Below are 20651 nucleotides of genomic sequence, written 5' to 3'. Positions count from 1 at the left end.
CTTCACTCCTCAATTTCAACTTTGAATCAACGTTCCTATTTCTCTTGTTCTACCTACGCAGTCGGCGTTCAATCGGCAAGATGTGGTTCACAATCGAACCGACCTTCTGCTTGATGCTCACAACTCTCCTTTTCCACTCTCCAGCCATATCGGCCTATCATCACTCTCCGTCCGGAAATGCGGCTCCAAGCATGAACGCTGACCTTGATACGCTCTTCCAGTACACGACGTCTCGAAACCACAAAGTCATATCACAGGCTGTCGAGTTCGTTGTTTCAATGCAAACAGCGCCGACGTGCACTCGAATGGCCGCCTCGCATCTCATGAACGAATGCAAACTACTTGAGAATGCACCAGAATTTGCGAAAACACGTCCAGAGGCATACTTGGACAATGTCAAAACTGAATACGCGGCCAAGCTGGCTGTTTGCGAATTACTGAGCGCTCAACCTCATACAAGCAATCCACTCCCCCCTGCACATTGTGATATTTTTGTTCCATCGTCGAGGGCATGTGGCAAGGGTGGTAGTTGGTGGTACAACTCGAAGCCAACGACTTCGGACGACAAGCAGTGCTACCCTGATTTCAACGGTTACCAGTATAGCCAGTGTTTGAAAACGCTTCAATCGTCGCCACAATATTGGACCTCGTTCAGCAATGCGCGGCAGAACGCGGTTGTTATGTGCCAGGCAAGCAGAGATGCTATTGAGAGGGAGAACCATCTGGAGATTTTCAAGAACTTGACGCAAGTTATGAGTGCCGTCTCATCAACCATGAAGGATACCACTGAAGAATACGAATCTTTGGTCAGAGATCAGAAGGAGTTTGCTAATGCCATACGCGAGGCCCAAGAGCAAGCCAAACAAGACATACAGGATGTGCACGACAAGGCCATTGCAACCGTCGGATCGCTCGACAACAAGTTCCATTCTTTCATGGACATATCGATTACCGGTCTTATTCAGGCACTTACTCAAGGTCAGAGCGACGCCATTATTCGGATACGTGAGGAGATGCAGCTGTTTTCCCAAGATATGATCCTAGAAAGTTCAGGTATGGCAAAGTCTCTGACGGGCGAACTCCAGAAGCACCACGATCGAGCTCTGATCAGTCTTCAAATCAACCACGAAGCGCAGCTGGACAGTTATAATGTTTTGTCTGATTACATGGGCGAGATTCACCATGCCGCAATGAAGATCAACCACACTACCAACTCGTCATTGACGAAGATTGATACTATTCAGCAGCGTTTGGAAACCCTTTCGAGCAGGGCAGAGCATATCGCGAACGGTTTCGCATTCTTCAGCGGGATACCAGACTTCATCACATCTCTTGTCCGCACCCTTATTGCTACAGCAGGTATCTTGTTCTTATTCGCCTTGCTCTACAAGTTCAGCAGGAAGCTTGCTGTGCATACTGCGGGTGCATGCAGCTCAGCGTATCTCCTCCACATTTGCGGCGTATATCAATGGCTCGGCAACGCCTTCTCTCGCACAGCAGATGCCCACGCCCATAGCCAACGCATCCTCCCTTCAATCACCGATCTGTCCGCCACACAAAGAGGCGCAGCCATCATCCTTCTTCTCTGGGCCTGCGCATACCCGGTGTCGCAGGTCAACTCATTCTTCGGTCACCTTCTCGGCACTACCCTCAACCGACTCCTCAGCGCATACTGGATCCGCCAGTACCAGAACGAAGGCGGAGTCGGCTTTCTGCCCAGTGTTGAGATCCCTGACAAGATTCCACAGCGCATGGTTGACTTGTCCGGTAACAACTTCCGTCCCATCAGGCCTCTGGGATTCGAGCGGGAGGCGTCGTGCCCGGTCGAGGCGTAGACGACTCGACGGCGAGGCGGTTTCTACATGTATCACCACTACATGACATCTATTCCACCAAATCAACGACTTATCATTTTCCCTTTCAACGCGTACTCTCCGAGTCTCACCACAACAAAAACAATAACGATATCACGATACTTACGACGCTAGAATATACCCCTCACATATGTCTTCTCTTCACCAACAGTCTCGGCTATGATTTTCAATACTAGCCATATATTCATATTCATTCTCAGGTCGCGTTTCGCCGGTTTACTGCAGAGTCCAAACATCATCCGGCAAGGTTTTCATCTAAATACAGCGAGCATGCTTCTTCGGGAACTATTCATACGCGGACGGAATCGGCGTTGTTCCAGGTGCAGGATTCCGCGTCACGGGTAGAGTAATAGGAGGGGGAGAGTGATTAGTCTTAACATGTACGGCCGGGCAATGATTAGATTCCTCTTCATATACCTAACAAAAATCTAATTCTTCTCATCTTCTTGCACAATACTTCCCGAAAGGGGGCAGGTGATACCTCTGATACCTCCTTTGCTATTATCATCTCAACGCCATGCACGATACTGTACCACACATCCAACTACACAACCCCTCAATCCTCATCATCAGCCAGCTCCTCAATCCTCCCCGACCGAAACGCCTCTTCAACAGGGTTCTGCACATCCATAACGCCCGTCGCCTTCAGCCTAGTTAAGAATCAGTACACGCATCCCAACCCCCAAACAGCTCATCACATACCTCTCAAACAAAACAAACAGCCTCTCAGCCTCCCTCTCCTTCTCCTCCTGCGTCATAGGCTGCTGCTCCACCACATCCTCGCGATCCAGCCGCTGTCCCGTGATGGGGTTAACCAGCACGCCGTCCGTCTCCGCGTTAGCCCTCGCCACGCTCTCAGGCATGGGTATATTATTCGACATGAGGAAGCCCGACGCATATCCGTAGCCGACGTTATGCACGAATGTCGCGGCGTCTTTATCCGAGAGCTCGAACAGCATCGCGGAGATGGATCCGCGCAGCGTAGGCGTCAGCGCGGATGTGGACAAGTTGAGCAGGCGCGAGAAAAAGGTGTCGGATTTGCCGAGCGGTTTGCTGCGCTCTGCGGGCGTGGGGAGTAGGAGGGTTTGCATGTGTGTTTGGACGGGGGGTGGGGCGAGGGGGTAGATGCGGCGGAGGAGGGTTAGGAGGGGGGAGACTGTGGCGTCGAGTTCGGGGTCTGGGTACGAGGTGAGTGCTTTGTCGAGGATGGCGATGAGGTGCGAGGCGTTGCAGGGGGGGTCGAAGGAGGGGAAGATGGCGGTTTGGGTCCCCGGGTGGGTGTGTTGCGTGTCTTCGAGGTCGAGGTTCATGAGCGCGTTTATGAGGAAGTTGGTGGGGTCTTTGAGGGGTGGGGTGGGGATGCCGCGTCGGAGGAGGATCTTGAATATGTGGGGTATGCAGGGCGAGAAGGAAGGGCTGAGGTCTGGGCTGCGGTGTGTGATGTTGAAGAGGAGTTTGAGCGTTTCGGAGAGCGCCATGAGGTCCATTAGTGATGTGTGGCCACGCGCGTGCTGGGGCGTTGATTTCGAATAGCGCTTCGCATGGCGTGTTATGGCTGCGTTGAGGTTGTCTGCTAGGTGGTTTTCTTGGACGAGGTTCGTGTAGTCGAGCGTCGTTTCGTAGGTCAGGAGGAAGAGGACGCGGGAGAGGAGGAATTCATCGTCGGTGCTCTCGCTCTGTAAAACGATTAGAACGATTGGCTTCTCCGAGCACAAACAGAGTATGTGCTCACATCCAGTTTCTCCGCTGCCCACGGGCCAAAATCCAGGTCTACCAGAATCTGGCGCGTTGCAGGTACGAGGAGCAAGGCATTGGCGATGCAGCGCAGAGCTTCCTGCGACGTCGCGGAAGCTTTTTCCTCAGTCGCATAGCGACTCAATGTTTGCAGGCCCTAGTTTCGTCAACGTCATCTTCTTGGGTTGTGTTCTGCGACCATCGTACATTCTTTGTGAATATGGGGTCCGAGTTCTCGACCGATCGACCGTGGACTTTGAGCTGTTCGAGCAGCTGCTTCCGTTCTGTTGGGTTGATGAGCGCGCTATATGTTTGAAGCGGAAAGGGTATGGTGTACGCTGGACGGAGAGCTTGGGGGCTTTGAGGTCGTTTTGAAGATTGGTGAGTATCTGGGTGACTTGGTCGAGTTTCGCTTGTCAAAGTTAGCAATGGCTGCAGGTTTGTGTTGAAGCACTGGCTGTTGTAGTATACGAACCTCTCCCAGATGAATTCATGGTCTTGAAAAAAAGAAGCTTGGAAGTCCCGTGTATTGGTGTGGCGTAGGTTTCAGAGCTGTGGAGGAAGCTCGAAGCTCATGGCCCCACCGAACCTGGGGATCTGCAGATGCATCTGCCCAGGGTCCACAGTGCATCAAAACGGTGAAATTAGAAGCGAGATGGAAAATGTGCATTCAATAGCTCACACGTGTTTCAAATACTCTTTATCATTCAATTCTGGGTACTGCAAAGATTTTTGCATTCCTACATTCTACTAACTCTCGGGGGATTGCTGCATCGAGTGGACTGGCCAAAGCAAGGAAGCGCGGTTGGTTGCCGGGAAACGCTCATGCACTTTACGCGGATCCATCGCGTCGCGATCGCGACCAGCCCTTGCAAGTCCAACCTCGACCTCGACACGCCCACACGCACCCGACCCGACTCGAATCTTGCGACCCAGCGATGCAAGTGCAGTGCTCTACTTTGGCTTCTTGTTTGGGTTAGTTTGTCAGCAGCATCGCCATGGTGTCCAAGTTGGAGTCGCTTTCTGTCCGCCCACCGACGCCGCCCAAAGACATTGAAGAAAACGACAAGGACGCCGACGAGACGCTGCAGTTCCTCGAGGACCCCTTTGGCGAGAAGCCCACGCTGCCGAAACTCGCACTGCCCAAGAAGACGCTGCTGAACACGCCCTTGCAGTCGCCGTCGTCGGAGATCGATATTCCGTCCAGCCTGGCCAGCGCGAAGAAGCGCGTTATTTTCCAGCTCACAGCATGCACCAGCCCGCAGAAGAAGGCAGTCGCACAGTCCTGGACCCCCACGCGTAGCTCGCCGCTGCGACCGCTGCCCCATCTGCGCGGCCTGAAACCGCTCCGCTCCATCCTCAAGCCCTCGGACGCGGCCTCGACACCCCCACCGACCGACGACGGCGCCTCGGCAGACAAGTTCACCACGTTCGCCGACATGCTCGAGTCGATAGTCAAGCAGTTGGCACAGGGGGAGCGCTCCTCGAGGCTGGACGCATACCATTCGCTGCAGCGCACCATGCAGGCCTACGAGAAGGTCCCCGACGAGCAGGCACTCAAGAACAAAATGTCTCTCTTGACCCAGTTCATGCGACGAGACATACAAGCCGTGAGCCAGACAGGCACCGGCCCAGACTCGCAGCTGATCGGCCAGGCCCTCAAGCTGCTGCTGGCTCTGTTGCGCACTCCGGATCTGATCACAGTCATGAATGAGGACTTCTGCGCCTTCGTCATGGACCGCAGTATCCAAGTCGCCGCCGATGCCTCGATGCCCAAGCTTGTCGTCAACACTCATCTTGCGGTGCTCATGCAGCAGAACTTCCGGCCCAGGACAATGACACCAATACGCGTGGAAAAGGTCATGGATGTGCTCGACACAATACACGAGCGCGTCAGTGGCTTCTCCGTGCAAGCGTACCGTCTTCGCATCTACAGGAAGATGATTCAGCAACGTCCCGAGATCATGATCAAGCACACGGAACGATGGTTCAAGCACACGGTCAAAGCGTTGCTCTCTGGCCAGAAGGATATCAATCAGAGTGCACTGGATACTGCCCTCTCTGCCGCAAAGACAATTGGGCATGATCGCCTCGTCACCAAATCCGTGCTCTCTGTTCTCAACCGCGCTAGAAGCGACGGCGAAACCTTTGCGAAGCTCATAGCACAAGAACTAGAGAAGATGCTGGATGGAGACAATGCCTCCATGGTGCCGCAGATTTGGTCAGCAGTCACCGGACTCCTGCGAGACGGTATGCAGCCTGGTATGTTTGCTGCTTTGGGAGATTGGCTCAAGGTCTTCGAAAAGTGCATACGATCCGAAAAGGATGCTGTCAAAGTCCCAACCAATGTCGCTTTGTGCTTTCTTCTCTATGCTGTCAATCTCTCTCCAAGTACCTCGGACACATGGACGAAGATGCTGCACGACATCCTGCGACAACAGCTACAGCGACGCGTTAAGAAGCCTGAGCGGGAAGCCACCACCTCAGCATACATCACCCTGCTATACTATGCACTTCGACCAACAGCCTCCCACGAACAACTCGACCGATACTGGCGCGAATACGTTGCAACCTTTTGGACCCCACTGGTGAATTTGTCACCCTCTACATACGCACTCGTTGCATGCCGTATCGTTTCTGCTCTTCTCGACGGCTCGAGAAAGCCTTGGAATGAGCAACGAGTCCTGGAAATCCGATCGCAGTTTATGGTCCAGCGTGCGGAACTACCACTGCTGGATCCTAGATGGGTCCGAAAGTCACTCCCAACGGTGCTTAGCCTTGTGGAAACCCTCCTTGATGCTACGCCTTGGTCTACGAATGAGAACGAGGAGGACCAACCTGTCAAGACCATGTGGCTGGCTGTCCTGAAATCCCTAGTTGAAGCAAGCAGTAAGGAGGTTATGGCTTCGAGCGAGACCAAAGATGCAATGGCCCACATTGTCAATTTGCTTCGTAGAGTGTGGGACAGACATACCGCTCAGTTGGCGTTACCACAACAAAAGGAGGATAGTTGGGCGGACAAATTCTGCTTCCTGATCGAGACAGTGATACAGAAACTGGGCGCATTCCAATTCGCAGACAAAAGCCTTACTCGGAACGGCGAGGACGATTTCGAAGTGGCTTCGACTCCATCCGTTCGCTCACGACAAAACGGCCCTCGGATATCACCTCTTCTATACTTTGTCGACCTTCTGATCAACCAGTCTGAGGGCAAACTCCCAGACGACGTCCGACTACGAGCAATGAAACTAATCCTGGAGCCATGCTTCAATATTCAAAACACCCGCCAAAGTAAGCTGGAGTTGCTACGCGACTGCTCAGCGACTGTAGATGGCTCGTTGAGGGCTGTTGTAGCTTTAAATTTCTGGGCTCAAATCGCTGCATTGCTCAAGTCTTCGTTCCAGGAACGAGCCTCCGACACAAATGAGCATGTCTCGCGTCCGCTTGGAAAGGAGTACGAAGTTGTGGTGGAAATACTCGGGCTGGGTTCCACCTACATTTTGAATAGACCCCGAGGCCAGGAAGTGTTAGTATCCTTTGTTGACACAGTTCGGCGCGAAGCCGGGGACGGGGCGCTTGTCCTTGCCGTGGTCGAAAAAGTTTCGGAGTGCGTCCTGAAGCGTGTTGCGGACGACGACAAAACTTCCTGCTTGCCTTATGCCAGCATCCTGCTTCGAAACCTCCCGGCGAATATGAGCCGTCGGGTCCTGGACCAAGCACGACAAAAGCTATGGCCTTCGTCTCCGGGAGTTGGACGAAATGCCGACTTCGATCCCTACAACCACCTCTATGGTGCTGTGGTGTCTACAGGATTAGCAGCATACCGTGATCTTAACAGCGAGGACCTCGAGTCTACAAAAGACTTCGTTGCTGCTCTCGGGGCTTCTATACACAACTGCACGACCTCCTTGTTGGCAGTTTACCTTCGAAAGACTCAGGACGTGATTCGACTTTGGGTTGAAGACCCCGAGAAGAAGATGCAGACTAGAGAGCAACCGATGAAGATTCTTCACAAAGAGGTGAGCATGTTATCCACTTGACTCGGCATAAACTAACAGATTGTAGGTCGTCAACCTATGGCGAGAAGTCAGCAAAGCGATCGAGCGACTGCCTCGTAAAGATGGCCAGATTCTATCGCATCTGGAATCGTTGATCACGGCAGGTTTCGTGAGCAGACGTCGCAGCATTGCCAACGTCTCGATCACGACTTGGAACACCACGTTTGGGAAAGAGGAGAGCTTGCGATACCCAGCTCGCCTCGAGCAGGCACTTCGCCGATTATACAACACGGTCGATCTTCTCTTGCCTTCACTGGATATCCAAAAGGGAGATTCGGTAAGACTCATTGTTACCCAGATGTATGACAACGCTAATGCAATTTCAGAACGACGAGATCTCCTTTTACGACTCAGACACCAGTGCGGAAGCGGTTCGATCTACGTTCAAGAGTCCTCGAGTCAAGGCGTCACCTTTCAAGATTGCCAGGTCTGCACGCAAATCTAAACCTGGATCACCTGCAGTGCCCACACCCGGAAGTAAGAGGACGCCTGGACGGCAAACACCCAAGGTCCGTCTTCGACATGACAACTCGCAAGTCCAGTTCGAGGCAATCGTTTCGTCGCCCTCGAATCCGTTCAATCAAGAGTCGCAGGTCTTGACTGAAAGGCAGAAGGAGGTGTTGGAGCGCCACAGACTCGCTGGTGGCCTCTTTGCCGATATGAGGGCTGTTTCGCCGGAAGACACAGCGCCATCTCCAATGCAGTTTCACTCAGATGCGCCGAGTGCAGACGAACTACCTCCTCGCAAATCTCGGGTCACTCCAATGAAGACGTTGGCAGGAATGGGCCCTATGGATGCCTACTTGGGATCGTCGCCCACACCACACGCTCGAAGGAGTAGGCAGCATATTGTTAGCGACGATACCAGTGTGGCCACTCCGACCGCTATCCGTACGGTGCAGCACGCGGACGACAACGACGATCTAGGATCTTCCCCGCCGCACATTGCGAAAGAAGTTGGCTCAAGAATGAGGAAGCTGTCTAGCGGTATTCCTGGAGAGGATGTAGTGGAGGACAGTTTTGGGCAGCGACAGCCAGACAGTTCATACTCCATGTCCTTTGACGAGGGGACCACGATTGATGAGATAGCATTGTCCGACGCTATCGCCGCTGAGGACCTCATGGACTACGATTTCCCCACAGACATCACCATGTCCGAACCACCCAGCTCGGCCATTGACCTCCAGGTCACTGCGCAGCTTGACGCGGATATCCAAGCCCACGTCGACGCTACTCAACAAGGCGATGAAGCAAGTCAAGAGTCGTATGTTGGGGTTGTAGACAACGGGTCCGACCCACGCATATCTCTCGTCGACGCTGATCAAGACGGCGACGATACAGAAGTGGAAGACTCACAAGCACGCGCAGTTAACAAGGAGTCTGAATTCGACACCAGCGGCACAAGTCGTGTCGACGATTCCTTCACCAAGCCCAGCTCAGAAAGAGGAACGCCAAAGAACCAGAGCATCCGTCGCTCATCGCGCCACTCGGCAGTCGCCAGCCCCACACCCTCGCCCAGCGGAAAGAAGCGCAAACAAGGGTCCGCAAAGCAAGGCAAGAAAGGCAAAAAGAGCAGGACAGAAGAAATCCGCGAAACAGAAACACCATCCAAACACCCCGCCCCAGCCGCAGAAGCAGAAGCAGACGAAGAAACAAATGACGGAGACACAATCCTCGACACCATCGTCGTCGAGGTCCCCTCCCCCAGCACAAACAAGAGCAAAAAGAGAAAACTGAGAAGCGACTCCATGTCCTCCCAGCCAGACAGCCCCGTCGTCGTTCCGGGAAGCAGTCGCAAGCGCAGCATGCTCCGCTCGCAGTCATCGCTCAGCCAGGTCGAGAACTCGCAGGACGTCTTCGTCCGAGACTCGCCCGCGCCGAAACGTGCAAGACAGGCCGCGCATCAGGATGTCAGCGAGGCGAAGAGTAGTACGACGAAACGCCTCAGTCACGTTCAGGTCGCTGCTCCGTCGAAACCCACCATCTCTACCGCAACGACGAGTCCACAAGATGATACGGCGACTCCTCCACCTGCACAAGACACGCCAGTTACGGCTACGCCTAGCCAGTCTTTCGCTGAGCGCGTTATCCTCTCGCCTAGGAGTATCATTAATCAGTTGAGGAACTTGAAGGATTACTTGTTTAATGCGCCGAGTTTGGTGTTGGGGAGTGAGGAGGAGAGGCAGATTGATGATGCGCTGTTTGATATAAGGAGGAGTGTGCATGCGGCGGGGAGGAGGGGGGAGGGGGACGCTTGAGGGAGGGGAAGTAACGGGTGAGAGGTGAGATGTGCGGGTGGGTTGTATTGGATTGAGGTGTATTGCATTGCATTGTGTGGATAAGACGGGGTATCATATGAATAACTACGTAAACAAAACATTACAGGTGATATTACAGACCAGCCAGTCAGTCAGGCCGGTGAACCTCGCTCGTAGACAACAAGTAAAGAAAGAAATTTACTGCCATTTTTACCATTACGTCCACCCATCACCACTTTACGCCTTATTATTCTCCTTATCCTTATCCTTATCCCTCCCCTTCTTCACCACAATACTCTTCCCACTCTTCGCGCTCTTAACACTCTTAATACTCTTCGCATCCTTCAAACTCTTCTTACTCGTCGTCCTCCTAAGCTTAGCCTTAAACTTCCTCCACTTATCCTGCAGCGAGCCCTCTCCCTCATCTTCCCCATCGCCCTCCCCCTCCCCATCCACACCCCCCATCTCCAGACTCCTCCCCCCACTATCCAAACTCCCCCTAGGATACTCCTCCACCCCCGCATCCCCACTCTCCACCCTCTCATGCCGCCCCTCCCTCTCCTGCACGCCCTCAACCTCGCGCCTCTTCCCCAACAGCACAAACTGCAGTGTCTGCCACGCAGCCATATGCGCAATCGGCCCATCCAGCGGATTCGCCTGCACAACCGCATTCTTCCACGGACAATGCTCGCGATGCGACTCCAGAAGATCCAAACGCAGCGACGCCATAGGCACAGCGAGCTTAGCGCTCATTTCGCGCAGACGCGCGTCGGATGAGAGCCACAGTCCCAGGCGCTGGAAACAGTGCGTGCACACGGCGAGGCTGATGCGGGATTCGCGCACGCCGGTCCAGCCGAAGAGGGCGAAGGCTAGGGCTGCGGGGGAGGGGGGCGCATGGGAGGGGGGGGAGTTGGTGGTGAAGAATGTGGGGGGGAGGCGTTGGAGGATGGTTGGGATTGGGGGGCCGGGGTGGGTGAGGTTTGTTAGGAGGGGGAGGTCTGGGGTTAGGGATTCCATGGCGTGGTAGCGGGCGAGGAGGTCTGAGGAGGTTTTTGCGCGTGAGGCGATGGGGATGTGGTGGATGTCTTCTGTTGTGATTTATTAGTTTGTGTTTTTTTCCAAGGCAGTGGTGGATGGTTAGTTCAGCTTACCCTGACATCCGCGTTTCCTCCACAAGCAATCCGCCTGGTGACCGTTGACGAGCAGGTCCTCGTATCGCGCTACCAGCCCGCTGTCAAACGGCGAGCTCATGTCCTCGGTCATGTCGATCTCCTTGCCCTCGCCATCCCTCCGCTTCGGCCGCAGCTTAACAGCAACGTGTTTCTCGCACCCGCCCATGCACGCGACGGTATTCCACGACTCGCACGACCATCCGCGCTTCGCCCACTCAACCTCGCGAATCCCATCGGGCTTGCTAGTCCACTTCTTCACGTCTGCAAACGTCTTCAGCCGGCCCAGGAACTGCTCCTGGCTGTAGGGCAGGAAATTGGGCGCCTTGCGCGGCGTGGCATCGCTGGGTGGTTGCGCCTGTGTGTTTCCGACGACTTTTATCGTGCGCTCGCGGCGCGGGGTGAGGAGCTGCTCTTTCAGGGCGCGGATGCGCTCCTGGCCGGCTGAGATGTTGCGCTGGCGGTCGAGGCTGGCGGTTGATGCGTTTGCGCTTCTAGGGCGCTTGGACGGGGGTTCGGGCGAGGGGGGGAGTGTGAGGGATGGCGTCGAGGCGTTTGATTCTTGCAGCGTGCTGGCTAGGGATGTGGTGGATGTGCTGGCGGCGGTGAGGTTGTCGAGGAGCTTGTGGAACTTGCGCTTTGTTGTTGCGAGGGCGGGTTGGTGGTCTGCCATGGTCGTTGTGGGATGTTTCGGGTACGGGTTTGTGGTCTGGGGGCTGGGAGCTGGATCTGGAGGGAGCTGGTGCAGCGCCTTTGGATGATGTCGACGTCGGAGCGTTTCTTCGCGTCCATGTTCGTTTCCGGGCCAACGTATGCGCCATGCGGGTCCAAGCGTGACGGATGCGTTGCCGTCGCGCTAGCGGGACCCTTGTCAACGACATCACCTCTCCACTTAGAAGTGGAGAAGCAGAGCACAGAATATAGAAGGAGATATGAGACTGGAATAGCTCAATTCGTAAAATCTTGGATAGACAGCAACAGTACATCCATTGACTTTACTAACACAGATAGTCAAAATCCAACCCTCACCACCCATACCACAGACTCTCACAACACGGCCAAGCATAGAGTAGAAACCCTCCTTATCCAATTCTATCTGCTCAACTACACCCACTCGCCCGATTCGACAAGCAGACCGTCGTCGACCTCCCACCAATACTAGCATCCCTCTTCAACCCACTAACAGCCCCATTGCTATTACACACATTGTACACGTCCCTCGCATGGGGCGTAAACTCCCACCGCACCCCCGACACCACACTCGACCAGCTCACGTAGCAGTTGTTATACCTGATGTTCCGCGGCGAGTTCTGGATCAGATTCGAGTCCCCGTTGAGAGCGTTGATGAGTGCAACACAGTCGCCTGTGTTGGCGCGGTGGTCCCCGCTGCACTCGGTGGCTCGTCGGATAAGACGGGGAGAAGCATCTTCTTCGTCGAATGTGGTGCGGCTGATTCCCGGGGGCATGTTTTCCTCGCTCAGGAGCCAGTATTGCGCGTCTGGGGGTCCGGCGAGCGTTAGGTTCAGGGGGTAGGCGTCGTGGTCTTGACGGGTGGTGAGGGTTGCGCTGGAGGCGACGCTGCAGAGAAGAGATAGGATGGTGAGGAACTGCATGATGGTAGGATTGTGTAGGGGTTCGACTTTGAATTGTGTGTGTGAAGGAAAAAAGATGAATGTGGTAGTACCTCTGCTTACTCGTGGTCACTGGACTATATATACACACGAAAAGGATTCCAAGAGTTAGGTATGGTCTATGAGCTTCTTCGACACCAAAGGCATGCCAGACGAGGTCACTCCTCCGCCATCGTCTCTGAGGCCTCGAGCTCCTGTTCTCCCTCCACCCGTCGACCTCGGTTCCAGTTTTGTCTTGTCAAGCAGTTCTGACCATCCTGCTTTGAGCAACTATGCCGAGTGTGCAAACTCGGCATCACCCCGATGGTCTGCTCGCATCCGTAGAAGCACCTTTGCGGATACTGCCTACCTGCACAAACTATCACTTTCCATCGAGTCCCCAACCTAGTACGGATGGCCTGGAACTGTATGCTGAAGAAACAGAATACGGCACTGTCAAGCGACCAATACCACTGACAAAAAGCAACTTAGTCCAAGACATTCCCTTGCATAGTTAACCGATGCTTCAATATGCAATACATAGTAGGTACATGAAATCTAGCCGCAGAATAACGTCGGTCGTATTGATCTCGTATACAGAATACTTAGACAGGAGGCCTTAATGCGACGGTAACACGCATGCATCATGTACTGCACATCTTGGTCATATATCTACAAAGGGTGCGATACAGTGTACTAGTAATGCAGAGGAGCGGGAGTACGGCATTTATATTCAACGACTAGTCTGTTGATCCAGACTTCTGATTGGAGAAGAGGGTTTAACTCTATCTCCGCACCGTGTTGAGCCGCACCTCTATATACTATCTACTGGGTATAATGACTTGCGGAATACAATGTACACTTCAAATTGGGGATGAAGCGGGCTGGAGGTTAATGGAGTTCTGGTTACTATAGTGTCTACTACCCCAATCAACGCATAGCTACATACACACTCATTCTTTAGAGGTAGGCAAATCGCAGACTTCACGGCCAATGTAGTGAGTTGTGCTAAAAGCCTAGCCTCTTGGCAGTGTTGACAGCCTACCTACACAGATAGTCCCAAGCCATCCACAACATGGGCTGATGTACAAGGAACCTCGCAAACCCCCCAAAATCAAGCCTGGTCTCCCCGTGACCTGGTCAACAGCCATTGGGAATATCCGGAGGAAAACGCTGACTACCCAAGCGGGGATGAATAGATCCGGTTCCTACGGGGTGGCTACAAGCGGAATACGCATGTTCACCACCTCCTTCATTTAGTTACGTCGCCTGAAGCGTCGCTGCACATCCCAGCATGAGGACATATTGCCGAGCTACATCCGCTGTCGCTGGCTTAATCAAGGACTCAGGCGTAAGATGTACTCTCTATCGCGTGATGTTGTGTCGGACTTCAATTGGACCGTGTTACGGGTGAAGGCTGGCCGGACGGGAAGTGCACGTTTTAAGCGGGATCTACTGCATGCGGGCCGAGCCTATGCACTGGATGGTTGGGTCACATCACTACTGGTGCGTCTTCTAAGCGACGTCTACTCTACATGCAAGTGCAGAGTGCAGAGAGCCTGCTACTAATCTAGTCTCATTGGCGATGCTCATCCGCCTTGGAAATGGGCCTTGGAAATGGTTCTTGCAACGCTGGAGTATAAGCTAGTGAACGGGAAAAATCACTTCGACAGCTGAGCTTCCGGTTTCAGCGTGGTCTAGTAACTGCTACTTGAAGCTGTATTGGTCCAGGAAGCTCGGCCAACTGGTCCCATGCTGGCGTGGTCGACGTACAGATAGTTGTCGCATGTAGCTAGACACTATCCTAACAGTGGCTTGAGGCCTTGCGTCGAGACCATTCTACCTCGCAGTCTTCTGATCATCTCTACCGAAGTCGACCTGCTGTTTCTTCCATAACGCATACTCCACCCAAGCAACGGGTCGGTAATGGACCATTCGCCATCAACAATGCCACCAATCGGACTAAGAACCGTGCTGTTTGTTGGCATCGTAATCTTAAGCCATGACCCACATTCATCAAGGTACTCTTGGTCCATGACCATCCAACGCTAAGGCTGTGGAGTAGTATGAGCATCCGTGCTTCAAGCATCTCGAGTCCTTCTTTTCGACTCTCTCAGCCAGCTGTTATGCTATATAAACGGACATCCGGTTTCTCCATCCACAATCCCCAACAGCACATCGTCTCTCATTCGACGCCCCTCAATCACTTCACTCCGTCATTCCGCAAAACCACCATCTCAACTCACAATCCTCCAACATGAGATTTATCCACACCATCCTGCCCCTAGCAGCACTCATCAGCGCCGCTCCCACGAGCACCGAGCCCACCATCCCAAGCCACGACCTCAAGCTCGTCCTCGAGGGAACAGGCGAAGACGCAGTCTGGCGGCTCCTCGACGCCAACATCCCCGCGCACGTCGACACCAGCCCCGGCACCACAACATCCGCGCTCGCCCGCCGCTCCGCCTCTCTCACGCTAGACAAGCGCTGGGAGATCCAATGCCACGACAGCAACAAAGCAGAAGCGACGCAGTGCCGCGTCCTAGCCGACTCGGTCCGGAACTCTAGATCTCCCATCCCGCGCTCGCCGCGCCAGATCGTCTATGGCAACTGCTATATCAGCTGGTCTGCGGTTGTGAATAAGGATCAGTCGAGTCTTTACTATGCTGCGGCTGATACGACGGATCAGTGCAGGAACGGGGTCAATGGGAATGGGGAGCCGTTGGTGAGTGGGGTTGCTAAGGGCTATTTGGAGGTTGGCGTTGCGCAGTGCCTGTCTAATCGTGGGACTGGGTGCACGAATTAGGCGGTCCTGGCTTTTCTTTGTATGGCTGTGTTTGGTGGGGTGGTGTTGTTGTTGTCTTGTGATTGAGTAGGGGCTTGAGAGTATTCGACTCGGGCTATACTGTACTTCTGTAAGACTTGATACTTCATACTGTATCATGTAACCTGCAAATAACTTTGTACTTCGTGCCACCTTACTTGGGCTTTGATTAACCCATGTTTTGGTTTGAAGGCATGATTCTGGAAGTCTGGACGTGAGATGTATACCAATATTCTTGCTATACAGGTCTTTTACCTATGCTGAACGAAAAAGGTGTATGTTGTATCTAGGTGTTATTATAGGAAGGAAGATTTTACACTCCAAAATAGTACAACTCGTTTCGTCATTTCGATGTCGTCCACGACCAGGATCAAGATCTTGACGGTTGGAGATGGTCTGCTTGTCGAATTAGGCTACTAAGTGTAGCTGAGCAGATAGTGTTGAACGAGTTTGTCGTGTAGTTGGTGGTTACAGGACTTTTGGCTATGCAAAGTAGGGAGCTCGAACATTCTGATGTCGCTGTTGATTCATTCTTTATTTCCAAGCCCTACCTTTACGTCTTGCGATTGGATTTAACATGGTCAAGTCAACTTGTGTGGTCTGTTCACGCTTTTCTACTATCCGCTTCTGAGTGGAGAGGTGATGTCGTTGACAAGGGTTGTTGCTAGCGCGTCGTCCCCGTCGCGCTAAAGCAATCCTTACGACATTCACTCCACTCCCCCACCAAAACGCTGGTGCACAGCTCTCCCATGCCCCTCCAGATCGCGCCATACAGATATTTCCAGCTAGCCGTCGTCATTCTGGCCATCTCAATCTTCACCACCCCGCTGCTGTCACGGAGTCTAGCTCGTCTGTCGCAATTGAAGCAGCACATCCACGCTTCCCCCACCATACACATCCTCCACCCAAAACCACTCTCCACGTCCACAAACATATCCACGTCCACAAACATATCCACATCCACAACACTACGCACCATGGCCTACGAAAAGGAGCTCGAAATCGCCCTCCTCGCTGTGCAACGCGCCACACTCCTCACAAAATCAGTCTACTCCAGCCACTCCAAGGGCACCCTCTCCAAAAGCGACTCCTCCCCCGTCACAATCGGTGACTTTGGCGCACAAGCCCTCATCATATCCTCGATCAAGCACGCCTTCCCACAAGATGAGGTAGTTGGCGAAGAAGACGCCGATGACCTCCGCAAAAACGACGCCGAGCGCGATCTCGTCTGGGACCTCGTGCAGGCCGCGAAGCTCACCGACAGCGCGGCAGAGGACAAGATTGGAGGGCCTATCAAGAGCGCGGACGACATGCTGACGGCAATCGACAACGGGAGGAGCGCCGGAGGACCCAAGGGCAGGATCTGGGCGCTGGACCCCATCGACGGAACAAAGGGCTTCCTGCGCGGCGGCCAGTACGCCGTCTGCCTCGCGCTGATGGTCGACGGCGTGCCCACCGTCGGCGTAATCGGGTGTCCCAACCTACCCGTCGACGACAAAGCACCCCTCGACTCCTCAACAGGCGTCGACGCCGACGACAAAGAAGGAAAGGGCGTCCTATTCGGCGCTGTCAAGAACGAGGGCGCCACCTCCCGCCCCCTCGGCAACGGCTCCCTCCTCGACGCACAGAAAATCACAATGTCCCCCCTCCCCGACGTCGCCCAAGCTACTTTCTGCGAGAGCGTCGAGGCAGGCCATTCCAGCCACGGCGACAACGCCGCCATCGCGCAGAAACTCGGCATCACGAAGCCCTCGGTTCGCATGGACTCCCAGGCAAAATACGGCTCCATTGCGCGTGGAGCCGGAGACTTGTACCTCCGCCTGCCTGTCAGCAAGTCGTACGAGGAGAAGATCTGGGACCATGCTGCTGGCGTAGTTATCGTGCAGGAGGCTGGTGGCGAGGTCAGCGATGCATGGGGGAAGCCGCTGAATTTCAGCATCGGGCGCACGTTGAAGGAGAACAAGGGCGTTGTTGCTGCACCTAAGGAGGTGTTTGCACGCGTGATTGAGGTTGTTAAGGAGGTTTTGGGCGCGAAGAAGGATTAAGTATTCGCGTGGGGAAAGGGTTGAAAAGTTATATATATGAAATGACTGTACGACCATTGATTTGTCGATGATGAAATATGAAACGATGAACTGGCGAAATGCAAGAGTGAACGTAAAATCATCGTAATATTGGTCGTGTAAATACCTAAATGAACGCCGAACCCAATGCATATCATATACACACTTCCCCATCGTCAACCCGTGTTAACGCTTTTCCACAAATGTCTACGCATCCATATCGACGGCTACACCCTCTTCCTCGGCAGCCACAGCTTCCTCAACCTCCTCCGCATCTGCCATATCCACATCCTTCTCATCTGCATCCTTCGCCTCCGCATCCCTACTCTCCTTCTCAGCCTCCGCCTTCGCCTTCTCAGCAACATGGTTGATAATATCGACCTCCTTCTCATTAAACAGCCTCAACAGCATGGCCTTGCGATCATCCTTGTCGACCATGAGATTCGCAGACCCAGGGTGTCTCCACAGCGGCAGGACCATACGGAACGGGATGCCCTGCTCGTCATCCTTCTCGACGCGAACAAAGCAGCAACCAATATCTATATTCTGCAGCTGATCGCCCACCTCTGCGAGGCCGTGGGGCCCGTCGCGCGGGAGCTTGGGGAACATTTCGACGATGAGTTGGTGCAGCGTGGCTTTGGACGTGCAGGTTACGATGCGCTTGGTGGCCCAGGGCTCTATGATGCGGATGCCCTCGCTCTGGAGGCGCCAGGGCGCGGGTACGTTGTCAGTGTCGCGCGTCTTGTGGGCGACGAACATGACGACGCCGCAGTGGATGAACTTCATGCCGCGGTCCTTGTTCTGCGAGATGATCTTCTTGGCGAACTCGGACGTGTAGTAGATTTTGTTGAGGGATAGGCCTTCTTTGTTCTTGACCATGAAGCGGTCGCGTGGGAAGCGGGACTGGATGCCGAAGAAGTCGAGGATGGCGGTGATGGTTGGGTCGTCAGAGGCAAGGTATTCGAAGTATTCTTTTTGGCCTGCAGAGTCGGACTTGACTTTGGCGACTTGCTTTGAGGAGGCGGGTTTTGCGGGTCCGCTGGCGGTGGGGGTAGCTTCCTCCTTTGGTGTTGGGCCATCCTCTGTAGGCTCGACAGATGTTTCCTCATCCTCGGTCTTGGACTTCTTTGGGGGAGCGGTCTGTTCTGAGTCTTCCAACTTGCGCTTGAGAGGGGCGGCAGTATCGGTGGCGTCACCTTCGGCTTCCCCTTTGGTGGCATCAGCCTCGATAATGTTTTCCTCCGGAGTCGGAATGGATGAATCTGTTGTCTTCTCGGCCTGTTCTTGAGACTTCTTCGCTGCGTTCTCTGGATTTTGTATCTGCGCAGCTTTGATGTCGTCCAACTTCTCGAGGATCGCGATGAAGAAGCCACCCGTGTCCTGCAGATGAGGGTACACGCGAATGCATCGTTCGAGCGGGATGCGTTCCTCCTCCGACTTGGTGATTGGTGGGAAACACCCAGAGGTGATCTTGGTAGAAAACTGGCGCTCAGGCTCGTCGACCTCATACTTTGCCTTCGCCTTCTGGTAAGCTTCCCAGCTGGTGAACATGTGGGCAGTCTTGTCTCCTCCTCCAGAGACTGCCGACGTGTCGAGTACCTTCCACGAATTGAGACCCGGTCGTCGAATGAGGTTGGGCAGGTGACTAGAGCAGTCAACAAGCTGAACCTTGGAGGTTCCGCCACACGCTTGGATAGCCGCAGCAACGACAGCCTCGTTCTCTACAGGGTTCATGCTGCATGTCGAGTAGACCATGCGGCCACCCTTCTTCAATATTTGAAGACCACGGAACAGAATGCGCAGTTGCAGAGTGTGTAGACCAAGCCCATCCTTGGGCGTCCACTTCTGCCAAACATTGGGGTTTTTGCGAGCTGTTCCGTCGCCAGAGCATGGCACATCGGCCAGGATACGATCATACTTGAGGTACTGCTTCTTCTGACCGTCTTTGCTGGGCAACTCGATCGAGGGGAATATCGATGCATCGTGTTGCGAAACAATCAGATTGGGGAAGTTCAATCGCTTGACCTGGTGGACCAACATGCCGGCGCGCTTGTAGTCGGTGTCGTTCGCAATGAGCAGACCAGTCGATCGCCCGTCGTCGCTGTAGTCGCCTTCCTCGCTGGTGCCGATAGGCTCGTTGTTCGCTGCCCTCCTTACACGCTCCTCCTCGTCGCCGTGAATCATTTCAGCGAGTTGCGCAGACTTGCTTCCTGGCGCAGCGCACATGTCGAGGACCACCATACCCGGCTTTACGTCGAGGAAATGCGGCGGGATCATACTGACCACCTCCTGTCTGCTGATGTTCCCGGATGCGGCCTCTGCGACGAGGAACTTCTGGAAGTCGGCGAAGGGCGCATGTCGTCGGATAATCTTCTTGTGAGTCTTCATGTGCCACACTAGCTCGTCCGGGAAGGCCTGCACTGCTTCCGGAGGCGCGACAGGCTTGCCTTCGAACTTGGTAGAGGCAAGCGTGGGAACGTATCGCTGCTTGAAGATCTCGCGAACGGCTAGGGCGTCGGACTTTGTGCCCGTGAAGCGGAAACTGTTGGGCAGGTCCGTCTTGAGCGTGTCCCACATCTCCTCGAACTCTGCCTCCTCCATGAAGCCACCGGTGCGATAGTAGCTTTCGAAGAGCTCATTTTGGCGCGAAATGTCTGACCATGCGTCCGATCTGGTGTCTCTGCTTGCACCTCCACCGCCGCCACCACCTCGACCTCTTCCTTTACCACGAAACGTCTTGCGACCGCCCTATTGGAGTCAATTGCCGTCCAAAGTGTTTGGCGCATTGAGCGAATACTCACGCGACCTCCTCTGCCCATTTTTGCTGCGTGTAGATCGGGAAAAGGTAAGCTTAATGGGTAGCTACTACAGCTGTCGCGGATTGGAGAGAGCTTTAGAAAATGTGAGCAGCTGCAGGCCGAAAAAGTGGAACCGCATTGGTGGGGTTTGTTAGCTCAAATAAATCTTGGCTTGGTCCGAGCGCGCACACTCATTTTGCCCGCGAGAACCCAACTTCTGCACTCCAGCTTTCTGACAATCGACCAGCCGACTAACCACCAGC

General features: G+C 54.1%; 8 protein-coding genes across 8 annotated transcripts; 4 read left to right on the top strand and 4 right to left on the bottom strand.

Moving 5' to 3' along the window:
• Positions 1–113: 113 nt before the first annotated feature.
• On the top strand, positions 114–1835 carry P153DRAFT_289062 (uncharacterized protein; the record flags this gene model as incomplete). The annotated part of the gene is made up of 1 exon (XM_033663629.1): positions 114–1835. The coding sequence occupies one exon, from the start codon at positions 114–116 to the stop codon at positions 1833–1835; it is 1722 nt and encodes a 573-aa protein (XP_033524966.1).
• Positions 1836–2261: 426 nt separating this feature from the next.
• On the bottom strand, positions 2262–4143 carry P153DRAFT_395974 (uncharacterized protein). The gene is made up of 6 exons (XM_033671442.1): positions 4084–4143; positions 3946–4020; positions 3816–3892; positions 3607–3765; positions 2577–3550; positions 2262–2524 (listed from the first exon to the last, which is right to left on the bottom strand). The coding sequence occupies exons 1-6, from the start codon at positions 4100–4102 to the stop codon at positions 2431–2433; spliced, it is 1398 nt and encodes a 465-aa protein (XP_033524965.1). The 5' UTR covers positions 4103–4143; the 3' UTR covers positions 2262–2430.
• Positions 4144–4492: 349 nt separating this feature from the next.
• P153DRAFT_422439 (uncharacterized protein) lies at positions 4493–9924 on the top strand (the record flags this gene model as incomplete). Its single annotated transcript, XM_033672369.1, has 3 exons — positions 4493–7627; positions 7674–7943; positions 7993–9924. Exons 1-3 carry the CDS (start codon positions 4607–4609, stop codon positions 9922–9924), a joined length of 5223 nt encoding a protein of 1740 aa, XP_033524964.1. The 5' UTR covers positions 4493–4606.
• An 82-nt stretch (positions 9925–10006) lies between these two features.
• On the bottom strand, positions 10007–11880 carry P153DRAFT_338505 (zf-C3HC-domain-containing protein). Its single transcript, XM_033665790.1, has 2 exons — positions 11076–11880; positions 10007–11012 (listed from the first exon to the last, which is right to left on the bottom strand). The coding sequence occupies exons 1-2, from the start codon at positions 11764–11766 to the stop codon at positions 10162–10164; spliced, it is 1542 nt and encodes a 513-aa protein (XP_033524963.1). The 5' UTR covers positions 11767–11880; the 3' UTR covers positions 10007–10161.
• A 109-nt stretch (positions 11881–11989) lies between these two features.
• Positions 11990–12851, bottom strand: P153DRAFT_221241 (uncharacterized protein). Its single transcript, XM_033662629.1, has one exon. The coding sequence runs from the start codon at positions 12704–12706 to the stop codon at positions 12194–12196; it is 513 nt and encodes a 170-aa protein (XP_033524962.1). The 5' UTR covers positions 12707–12851; the 3' UTR covers positions 11990–12193.
• Positions 12852–14765: 1914 nt separating this feature from the next.
• On the top strand, positions 14766–15803 carry P153DRAFT_430747 (uncharacterized protein). Its single transcript, XM_033672854.1, has one exon. It carries the CDS (start codon positions 14961–14963, stop codon positions 15507–15509), a length of 549 nt encoding a protein of 182 aa, XP_033524961.1. The 5' UTR covers positions 14766–14960; the 3' UTR covers positions 15510–15803.
• Positions 15804–16246: 443 nt separating this feature from the next.
• Positions 16247–17731, top strand: P153DRAFT_366145 (3(2),5-bisphosphate nucleotidase HAL2). The gene has a single exon (XM_033667983.1). The coding sequence runs from the start codon at positions 16505–16507 to the stop codon at positions 17570–17572; it is 1068 nt and encodes a 355-aa protein (XP_033524960.1). The 5' UTR covers positions 16247–16504; the 3' UTR covers positions 17573–17731.
• Positions 17727–20485, bottom strand: P153DRAFT_422436 (S-adenosyl-L-methionine-dependent methyltransferase). The gene is made up of 2 exons (XM_033672368.1): positions 20392–20485; positions 17727–20338 (listed from the first exon to the last, which is right to left on the bottom strand). Exons 1-2 carry the CDS (start codon positions 20407–20409, stop codon positions 17798–17800), a joined length of 2559 nt encoding a protein of 852 aa, XP_033524959.1. The 5' UTR covers positions 20410–20485; the 3' UTR covers positions 17727–17797.
• Between the last annotated feature and the right edge of the window lie 166 nt (positions 20486–20651).

The sequence above is a fragment of the Dothidotthia symphoricarpi genome (genome assembly GCF_010015815.1).
Source record: "Dothidotthia symphoricarpi CBS 119687 unplaced genomic scaffold P153scaffold_8, whole genome shotgun sequence".
NCBI classification, from domain to species: domain Eukaryota; kingdom Fungi; phylum Ascomycota; class Dothideomycetes; order Pleosporales; family Dothidotthiaceae; genus Dothidotthia; species Dothidotthia symphoricarpi.
Note: the sequence above shows the minus strand (reverse complement) of the source record. Positions and strands in the feature narration are given on the sequence as shown.

What these genes read in the sequence shown, in the direction of transcription:
- P153DRAFT_395974 (XM_033671442.1), bottom strand. An exon ending in ACCCCATATTCACAAAGAAT is followed by an intron (nt 3,766 to 3,815) that starts GTACGATGGTCG and finishes TGACGAAACTAG; the next exon opens with GGCCTGCAAACATTGAGTCG. An exon ending in CTGTTTGTTTTGTTTGAGAG is followed by an intron (nt 2,525 to 2,576) that starts GTATGTGATGAG and finishes ATTCTTAACTAG; the next exon opens with GCTGAAGGCGACGGGCGTTA.
- P153DRAFT_338505 (XM_033665790.1), bottom strand. Translation starts at nt 11,766, where the DNA reads ATGGCAGACCACCAACCCGCCCTCGCAACAACAAAGCGCAAGTTCCAC. An exon ending in GAGGAAACGCGGATGTCAGG is followed by an intron (nt 11,013 to 11,075) that starts GTAAGCTGAACT and finishes AAATCACAACAG; the next exon opens with AAGACATCCACCACATCCCC.
- P153DRAFT_221241 (XM_033662629.1), bottom strand. Translation starts at nt 12,706, where the DNA reads ATGCAGTTCCTCACCATCCTATCTCTTCTCTGCAGCGTCGCCTCCAGC.
- P153DRAFT_430747 (XM_033672854.1), top strand. Translation starts at nt 14,961, where the DNA reads ATGAGATTTATCCACACCATCCTGCCCCTAGCAGCACTCATCAGCGCC.
- P153DRAFT_366145 (XM_033667983.1), top strand. Translation starts at nt 16,505, where the DNA reads ATGGCCTACGAAAAGGAGCTCGAAATCGCCCTCCTCGCTGTGCAACGC.